Source organism: Lampetra fluviatilis, unplaced genomic scaffold (genome assembly GCF_964198595.1).
Source record: "Lampetra fluviatilis unplaced genomic scaffold, kcLamFluv1.1 SCAFFOLD_451, whole genome shotgun sequence".
Classification (NCBI taxonomy): domain Eukaryota; kingdom Metazoa; phylum Chordata; class Hyperoartia; order Petromyzontiformes; family Petromyzontidae; genus Lampetra; species Lampetra fluviatilis.
This window is the reverse complement of record NW_027621832.1, coordinates 50,948-60,822: the sequence shown is the minus strand read 5'-3', so window position 1 is coordinate 60,822 and position 9,875 is coordinate 50,948. Positions and strand designations below refer to the sequence as shown.

At 68.1% G+C, this 9,875-nt stretch overlaps 1 protein-coding gene across 1 annotated transcript in view; it reads right to left on the bottom strand.

The window, feature by feature from the left end:
• Positions 1-278: 278 nt before the first annotated feature.
• LOC144955764 (mitogen-activated protein kinase 1-like) overlaps positions 279-9,875 on the bottom strand; it is a 34,780-nt gene continuing 25,183 nt past the window's right edge. Inside the window, 6 exon segments of the mRNA XM_078885895.1 lie at positions 279-814; positions 1,449-1,558; positions 3,194-3,325; positions 7,530-7,644; positions 8,485-8,514; positions 8,516-8,602. Of these exon segments, the coding sequence (XP_078742021.1) occupies positions 641-814; positions 1,449-1,558; positions 3,194-3,325; positions 7,530-7,644; positions 8,485-8,514; positions 8,516-8,602 (648 nt within the window). The 3' untranslated portion in view covers positions 279-640.

Below are 9,875 nucleotides of genomic sequence, written 5' to 3'. Positions count from 1 at the left end.
TTAAAACGTTGAAATGTTACTCGCACTGCTCAAGCGAGTTTGTTGTTGTGTTGTTGTTGTGTTTGTGTTGTTGTTTTTGCTGTTTCGTTGTTGTTGTTGTTGTTATTGGCTCACTGCTCAAGCTCCCAACGGGAATAAAAAAGCCACGACGGAGATGGGGTGAGTGGTGGGTGAGTGGGTGAGTGAGTGGTGGGTGGGTGAGTGGGTGGGTGAGTGGGTGGGTGGGTGAGTGGGTGGGTGGGTGGGTGGGTGAGTGGGTGGGTGAGTGAGTGGGTAGGTGGGTGGGTGGGTGAGTGAGTGAGTGAGTGGGTGGTGAGTGAGTGGGTGGGTGAGTGGGTGGTGGGTGGGTGAGTGTTGAGTGCGTGAGTGGGTGCGTGAGTGGGTGAGTGGGTGGGTGAGTTTTGAGTGTGTGTGGGTGAGTGAGTGAGTGGGTGGGTGAGTGGGTGGGTGGTGAGTGAGTGAGTGGGTAGGTGGTTGAGCGGTGAGTGAGCGGTACGACCACCTCACCCACCACTCACCCACCACTCACCCACCACTCACCCACCACTCACCCACCACTCACCGCAGGCTGTTCGTGCCAGGCCCGGTGGCACCTTCAGCCTCCCAACCACCCCGAGATCTACCCCCCTCCCTCCGTGCCCTAGCGGGTGGTGGTGGTGGTGGCGGTGGTGGCGGTGGTGGCGGTGGTGGCGTGGTGGTGTTGTTGTTGTGGTGGCTGGAAGCGCTGTGTCTCGTCGTAGATCATCTGCTTCAGCTGCTCCTTGGGGAGGTCATCCAGCTCCATGGCGAACTTGAACGGGGCCTCAGCCACCGGCTGGGGAGGGAGGAGGGGAGGGGGAGAGGGGGGAGGGAGAGGGGGGGAGGGGGAGGGAGAGGGGGGAGGGAGGAGGGGGAGGGGGAGAGGGGGGAGGGAGAGGGGGGGAGGAGGGAGGGAGAGGGGGGAGGGGAGAGGGGGGAGGGAGAGGGGGGGAGGAGGGAGGGAGAGGGGGGAGGGGGGAGGGAGGGAGGGGGGGGAGGGAGAGGGGGGAAAGGAGAGGGGAGGGGGGAGGAAGAGGGGGGAGAGGGGAGGGGGTGGGAGAGGGGAGGGAGAGGGGGGAGAGGGGGTAGGGGGTGGAGGGGGGAGAGGGGAGGGGGAGGGAGAGGGAGAGGGGGAGGGGGCAGAGAGAGGGGAGGGAGAGGGAGAGGGGAGGGGGGGAGGCAGAGGGGGGAGGGGAGGGGAGTGGGGGGGAGGGGGGAGAGGGGGAGGGGGGTGAGGGGGGAGTGGGCAGACGCCTGGACCACACTACTGCTGATACTACTACTGATGATGGTGATACTACTGATGATGATACTACTACTGACGATGATGATGATACTACTACTGATGATGATACTACTACTACTACTGATACTACTACTACTGATACTACTGCTACTACTACTGCTGCTGCTGCTGCTGCTGCGCGCACCTCGTCCGTGGGGTCGTAGTACTGCTGCAGGTACGGGTGTTCCAGGGCTCTCTCCACGGAGATGCGCTGGTCCGGGTTGAACGCCAACATCTTGTCCAGCAGGTCAAGCGCTGTGACACACGGGGGGGGGGGGGGGAGACACGGGGGGACACGGGGAGAGACACGGGGGGGGGGGGGACACGGGGGAGAGACACGGGGGGACACGGGCAGAGACACGGGGGGACACGGGGAGAGACACGGGGGGGGGGGGACACGGGGGGACACAGGGGGAGACACGGGGGGAGAGACACGGGGGGACACGGAGGGAGAGACACGGGGGGACACGGAACCACTCATCATTATCACACCACTCATCATCTACCCCCGTGTCTCCCGTGTCTCCCGTGTCTCTCCCCCCGTGTCTCCCCCCGTGTCTCCCCGTGTCTCCCCGTGTCTCCCCGTGTCTCTCCCCCCGTGTCTCCCAGTGTCTCCCCGTGTCTCTCCCCCGTGTCTCCCCGTGTCTCCCCTCCGTGTCTCTCCGTGTCTCCCTGTGTCTCCTCGTGTCTCCCCCCCGTGTCTCCCCCCCCCCCCCCCGTGTCTCCCGTGTCTCCCCCCCGTGTCTCTCCCCGTGTCTCCCCGTGTCTCTCCGTGTCTCCCTGTGTCTCCCCGTGTCTCCCCCCCCCCCGTGTCTCCCCGTGTCTCCCCGTGTCTCTCCCCGTGTCTCTCCCCGTGTCTCTCCCCGTGTCTCCCGTGTCTCTTCCGTGTCTCCCCGTGTCTCCCCGTGTCTCTCCCCGTGTCTCCCCGTGTCTCTCCCGTGTCTCCCCGTGTCTCCCCCCGTGTCTCTCCGTGTCTCCCGTGTCTCTCCCCGTGTCTCTCCCCGTGTCTCTCCCCGTGTCTCTCCCCGTGTCTCTCCCCGTGTCTCCCCCCGTGTCTCCCCGTGTCTCTCCCGTGTCTCTCCCCGTGTCTCCCCGTGTCTCTCCCCGTGTCTCTCCCCGTGTCTCTCCCCGTGTCTCCCCGTGTCTCCCCGTGTCTCCCCGTGTCTCCCGTGTCTCCCGTGTCTCCCCGTGTCTCCCCGTGTCTCCCCGTGTCTCTCCCTGTGTCTCCCCGTGTCTCTCCCCGTGTCTCTCCCCGTGTCTCTCCCCGTGTCTCCGTGTCTCCCCGTGTCTCCCCGTGTCTCCCCATGTCTCCCCGTGTCTTCCCCCCGTGTCTCCCCCCAGTGTCTCCCCGTGTCTCCCCCCCGTGTCTCCCCCCCGTGTCTCACCCCCCCCCCGTGTCTCACCCCCCCCCGTGTCTCACCCCCCCCCGTGTCTCTCCCCCCGTGTCTCTCCCCGTGTCTCTCCCCGTGTCTCCCGTGTCTCTCCCCGTGTCTCTCCCCGTGTCTCCCGTGTCTCCCCCCCGTGTCTCCCGTGTCTCTCCCCGTGTCTCCCGTGTCTCCCGTGTCTCCCCGTGTCTCCCCGTGTCTCTCCGTGTCTCCCCGTGTCTCCCCGTGTCTCCCCCCCGTGTCTCCCGTGTCTCCCCGTGTCTCTCCCCGTCTCTCCCCATGTCTCCCCGTGTCTCTCCCCCCGTGTCTCCCGTGTCTCCCCCCCGTGTCTCCCCCCGTGTCTCACCCCCCCCCGTGTCTCTCCCCCCGTGTCTCCCCGTGTCTCCCGTGTCTCCCCGTGTCTCCCCGTGTCTCTCCCCGTGTCTCACCCCCCCCCGTGTCTCTCCCCGTCTCTCCCGTGTCTCCCCGTGTCTCCCGTGTCTCCCCGTGTCTCCCCCCGTGTTACCGTCTGTGCTGGCACTGGGGTAGAGCTTTCTCCACTCCACCTTGGGCTTGCCGGGCAGCGACTGGATGTAGTTGCGAGCCTTGGGGTTCATGATGCAGCTCAGGTCACCGGCAGAGGGAGATCCCAGCACGGCTACGGGGAGAGACACGGGGGGTGAGACACGGGGGGTGAGACACGGGGAGGAGACACGGGGGGGAGACACGGGGGGGAGACACGGGGGGGAGACACGGGGGGAGACACGGGGGGTGAGACACGGGGAGGAGACACGGGGAGGAGACACGGGGAGGAGACACGGGGGGTGAGACACGGGGGGGAGACACGGGGGGAGACACGGGGTGAGACACGGGGGGGAGACACGGGGAGGAGACACGGGGAGGAGACACGGGGGGGAGACACGGGGAGGAGACACGGGGGGGAGACACGGGGAGGAGACACGGGGGGAGACACGGGGAGGAGACACGGGGGGGAGACACGGGGGGAGACACGGGGGGAGACACGGGGGGAGACACGGGGGGGAGACACGGGGGAGACACGGGGGGAGACACGGGGGGGGAGACACGGGGGGGGAGACACGGGGGGGGAGACACGGGGGGGGAGACACGGGGGGGAGACACGGGGAGGAGACACGGGGAGGAGACACGGGGGGGGAGACACGGGGAGGAGACACGGGGAGGAGACACGGGGGGGAGACACGGGGAGGAGACACGGGGGGGAGACACGGGGGGGGAGACACGGGGGGGGAGACACGGGGGGGGAGACACGGGGGGGAGACACGGGAGGAGACACGGGGGGGAGACACGGGGGGGGAGACACGGGGAGGAGACACGGGGGAGAGACACGGGGGGGGAGACACGGGGAGGAGACACGGGGAGGAGACACGGGGGGGAGACACGGGGGGGAGACACGGGGAGGAGACACGGGGGAGAGACACGGGGGGGGAGACACGGGAGGAGACACGGGGGGAGACACGGGGAGGAGACACGGGGAGGAGACACGGGGGGGAGACACGGGGAGGAGACACGGGGAGGAGACACGGGGGAGAGACACGGGGGGGGAGACACGGGGGGAGACACGGGGAGGAGACACGGGGGAGAGACACGGGGGGGGAGACACGGGGGGGAGACACGGGGGGGAGACACGGGGAGGAGACACGGGGAGGAGACACGGGGGGGAGACACGGGGAGGAGACACGGGGAGGAGACACGGGGGTGAGACACGGGAGGTGAGACACGGGGGGGAGACACGGGGGGAGAGACACGGGGGGAGAGACACGGGGGGGGAGACACGGGGAGGAGACACGGGGGGTGAGACACGGAGGTGAGACACGGGGGGGAGACACGGGGGGAGAGACACGGGGGGGGAGACACGGGGGGGGAGACACGGGGGGGGAGACACGGGAGGTGAGACACGGGGGGGAGACACGGGGGGAGAGACACGGGGGGGGAGACACGGGGAGGAGACACGGGGGGTGAGACACGGGAGGTGAGACACGGGGGGGAGACACGGGGGGAGAGACACGGGGGGGGAGACACGGGGGGGGAGACACGGGGGGGAGACACGGGGAGGAGACACGGGGAGGAGACACGGGGAGGAGACACGGGGGGGAGACACGGGGGGGAGACACGGGGGGGAGACACGGGGGGGAGACACGGGGGGGAGACACGGGGGGAGACACGGGGGGGAGACACGGGGGGGAGACACGGGGGGGAGACACGGGGAGGAGACACGGGGAGGAGACACGGGGGGGAGACACGGGGGGTGAGACACGGGGGGGAGACACGGGGGGGAGACACGGGGGGGAGACACGGGGGGGGAGACACGGGGGGGGAGACACGGGGGGGAGACACGGGGAGGAGACACGGGGAGGAGACACGGGGGGGAGACACGGGGGGGAGACACGGGGGGGAGACACGGGGGGGGAGACACGGGGGGGAGACACGGGGGGGAGACACGGGGGGGGAGACACGGGGGGGGAGACACGGGGGGGGAGACACGGGGGGTGAGACACGGGGGGGGAGACACGGGGGGGAGACACGGGGGGTGAGACACGGGGGGGGAGACACGGGGGGGGAGACACGGGGGGGAGACACGGGGGGTGAGACACGGGGGGGAGACACGGGGGGTGAGACACGGGGGGGGAGACACGGGGGGGGAGACACGGGGGGACACGGGGGGGTGAGACACGGGGGGTGAGACACGGGGGGGGAGACACGGGGGGGAGACACGGGGGGTGAGACACGGGGGGGAGACACGGGGGGTGAGACACGGGGGGGGAGACACGGGGGGTGAGACACGGGGGGGGAGACACGGGGGGGGAGACACGGGGGGGAGACACGGGGGGTGAGACACGGGGAGGAGACACGGGGAGGAGACACGGGGGGTGAGACACGGGGAGGAGACACGGGGGGGAGACACGGGGGGGAGACACGGGGGGGGAGACACGGGGGGGGAGACACGGGGAGGAGACACGGGGGGGACACACGGGGGGGAGACACGGGGAGGAGACACGGGGGGGAGACACGGGGGGAGACACGGGGGGGAGACACGGGGGGGGAGACACGGGGGGGAGACACGGGGGGGAGACACGGGGGGAGACACGGGGGGGAGACACGGGGGGGGAGACACGGGGGGGAGACACGGGGGAGGAGACACGGGGGGGGAGACACGGGGGGGAGACACGGGGGGGAGACACGGGGGGAGACACGGGGGGGAGACACGGGGGGGAGACACGGGGGGGAGACACGGGGGGGGAGACACGGGGGGGGAGACACGGGGGGGGAGACACGGGGAGGAGACACGGGGGGGAGACACGGGGGGGAGACACGGGGGGGAGACACGGGGGGTGAGACACGGGAAGGAGACACGGGGGGGAGACACGGGGGGTGAGACACGGGGAGGAGACACGGGGGGGAGACGGGGGGGGGGGAGACACGGGGAGGAGACACGGGGGGGGAGACGGGGGTGGAGACACGGGGGGGGGAGACACGGGGGGAGAGACACGGGGGGTGAGACACGGGGGGAGAGACACGGGGGGTGAGACACGGGGAGGAGACACGGGGGGAGAGACACGGGGGGGGAGACACGGGGGGAGAGACACGGGGGGTGAGACACGGGGGGTGAGACACGGGGAGGAGACACGGGGAGGAGACACGGGGGGGGAGACACGGGGGGAGAGACACGGGGGGTGAGACACGGGGGGAGAGACACGGGGGGGAGACACGGGGAGGAGACACGGGGGGAGAGACACGGGGGGGAGACACGGGGGGGGAGACACGGGGGGGGAGACACGGGGGGGGAGACACGGGGAGGAGACACGGGGGGAGAGACACGGGGGGGGAGACACGGGGGGGAGACACGGGGAGGAGACACGGGGGGGGAGACACGGGGAGGAGACACGGGGGGGAGACACGGGGGGGGAGACACGGGGGGGGAGACACGGGGGGGGAGACACGGGGAGGAGACACGGGGGGGGAGACACGGGGAGGAGACACGGGGGGGAGACACGGGGGGGGAGACACGGGGGGGGAGACACGGGGAGGAGACACGGGGGGAGAGACACGGGGGGGGAGACACGGGGAGGAGACACGGGGGGTGAGACACGGGAGGTGAGACACGGGGAGACACGGGGGGTGAGACACGGGGGGGTGAGACACGGGGGGGGAGACACGGGGGGGAGACACGGGGGGGAGACACGGGGGGTGAGACACGGGGGGGGAGACACGGGGGGGAGACACGGGGGGGGAGACACGGGGGGGGAGACACGGGGGAGGAGACACGGGGGGGAGACACGGGGGGGGAGACACGGGGGGTGAGACACGGGGGGGGGAGACACGGGGGGTGAGACACGGGGGGTGAGACACGGGGGAGGAGACACGGGGGGGAGACACGGGGGGGGAGACACGGGGGGGAGACACGGGGGGGGAGACACGGGGGGGGAGACACGGGGGAGGAGACACGGGGGGGAGACACGGGGGGGAGACACGGGGGGTGAGACACGGGGGGGGAGACACGGGGGGGAGACACGGGGGGGGGAGACACGGGGGGTGAGACACGGGGGAGGAGACACGGGGGGGAGACACGGGGGGGGGAGACACGGGGGGGGAGACACGGGGGGGGAGACACGGGGAGGAGACACGGGGGGAGAGACACGGGGGGGGAGACACGGGGAGGAGACACGGGGGGTGAGACACGGGAGGTGAGACACGGGGAGACACGGGGGGTGAGACACGGGGGGTGAGACACGGGGGGTGAGACACGGGGAGACACGGGGGGTGAGACACGGGGAGACACGGGGGGGAGACGCAGACGGTGTTTGCCGGGGCTCGAGCGCGCTCACCGAGGATCTGGTTGAGCTGGTCCAGGTAATGTTTGCCGGGGAAGAGCGGCTTCGCCCCAAACATCTCGGCCAGGATGCAGCCAACAGACCACGTGTCAATAGCCTTGCTGTAGCCCTGCAGGAGACACACAGAGACACAGTGCCTGGTGGGGGGTGGTGGTGGTGGGGGTGGTGGTGGTGGTGGTGGAGGTGGGGGTGGTGGTGATGGTGGTGGTGGTGATGATGGTGGTGGTGGTGATGGTGGTGGTGATGGTGGTGGTGGTGGTGGTGATGGTGACGGTGGTGGTGGTGATGGTGGTGGTGGTGGTGATGGTGGTGGTGATGCGTCTCTGTGTGTGTGTGTCTGTGTGTGTGTGTGTCTGTGTGTCTGTGTGTGTGTCTGTGTGTGTGTGTGTGTCTGTGTGTGTGTGTCTGTGTGTGTGTGTCTGTGTGTGTGTCTGTGTGTGTGTGTCTGTGTGTGTGTCTGTGTGTGTGTCTGTGTGTGTCTGTGTGTGTGTGTCTGTGTGTGTGTCTGTGTGTGTGTCTGTGTGTGTGTCTGTGTGTGTGTGTGTCTGTGTGTGTCTCTGTGTGTGTGTGTCTGTGTGTGTCTCTGTGTGTGTGTGTCTGTATGTGTCTGTGTATGTCTGTGTGTGTGTCTGTGTGTGTGTGTCTGTGTGTGTGTATGTGTGTGTGTCTGTGTGTGTGTCTGTGTGTGTGTGTCTGTGTGTGTGTGTGTGTACCTTGGAGTTGAGCATCACTTCGGGAGCGCGGTACCAGCGTGTCTGTGTGTGTGTCTGTGTGTGTGTGTGTCTGTGTCTGTGTGTGTGTCTGTGTGTGTGTCTGTGTGTGTGTCTGTGTGTGTGTGTCTGTGTGTGTGTGTGTGTCTGTGTCTGTGTGTGTGTCTGTGTGTGTGTGTGTCTGTGTGTGTGTCCGTGTCTGTGTGTGTGTGTGTGTGTCTGTGTGTGTGTGTGCGTACCTTGGAGTTGAGCATCACTTCGGGAGCGCGGGTACCAGCGTGTCGCCACGTACTCCGTCAGGAAGCCCGTGTGGTCGTGCTCCGGGTCCGCCACCCTCGCCAGCCCAAAGTCGCAGATCTGGAGACACGGGGGGAGACACACGGAGACACGTGAGAGACACACGGAGACATGGGGGGAGACACGGAGACACGGAGACACACAGAGACATGGGGGGAGACACGTGGAGACACGGAGACACACAGAGACATGGGGGGAGACACGGAGACACGGGGAGAGACACACGGAGACATGGGGGACACACGGAGACACGGGGGGACACGGAGACACACGGAGAGGAGGGGGTGAGGGGGGGAAGGGTCACGTGACGATACTGGTAAGTGACGGACAACTCTTAAGTGTGACTTTGCTTGGTTGTTGTGTCTCCGTGTGTCTCCCCCATGTCTCTGTGTGTCTCTGTGTGTCTTTGTGTGTCTCCATGTATCTTCCCCGAGTGTCCACCCCCCCCCCCCCCGTGTTCCCCCGGGTTTCCATGTCCCTCCCCCCCCGTGTCTCCATGCGTACCCCCCGTGTCACCGTGTCCCCCCGTGTCTCCCCGTGTGTCACCGTGTCTCACCGTGTCTCCCCGTGTCTCCCCGTGTCTCCGTGTCTCCCCGTGTCTCACCGTGTCTCCCCGTGTCTCTCCGTGTCTCCCCGTGTCTCCCCGTGTCTCCCCGTGTCACCGTGTCCCCCCGTGTCTCCCCGTGTCTCCCCGTGTCTCTCCGTGTCTCCGTGTCTCCCCGTGTCTCCGTGTCTCCCCGTGTCCCCCCGTGTCTCCCCGTGTCACCGTGTCCCCCCGTGTCTCACCGTGTCTCTCCGTGTCTCTCCGTGTCTCCCCGTGTCTCACCGTGTCTCAACGTGTGTGTCTCACCGTGTCTCTCCGTGTCTCCCCGTGTCTCCCCGTGTCTCCCCGTGTCTCCCCGTGTCTCCCCGTGTCTCCCCGTGTCTCCCCGTGTCTCCCCGTGTCTCCCCGTGTCTCCCCGTGTCTCCCCGTGTCTCCCCGTGTCTCCCCGTGTCTCCCCGTGTCTCCCCGTGTCTCCCCGTGTCTCCCCGTGTCTCCCCGTGTCTCCCCGTGTCTCCCCGTGTGTACCTTGGTCACAGGTTGTGTTGACGAGCAGGTTCGATGGCTTGAGGTCTCGGTGCAGCACGTTTGCCGAGTGGACCTACTTGAGTCTCCCCGTGTCTCACCGTGTCTCCGTGTCTCCCCCCATGTCTCCGTGCGTGTACCTTGAGGTCACAGGTGGTGTTGACCAGTAGGTTCGATGGCTTGAGGTCCCGGTGCAGCACGTTGGCCGAGTGCACGTACTTGAGTCTCCCCGTGTCTCACCGTGTCTCCCCGTGTCTCACCGTGTCT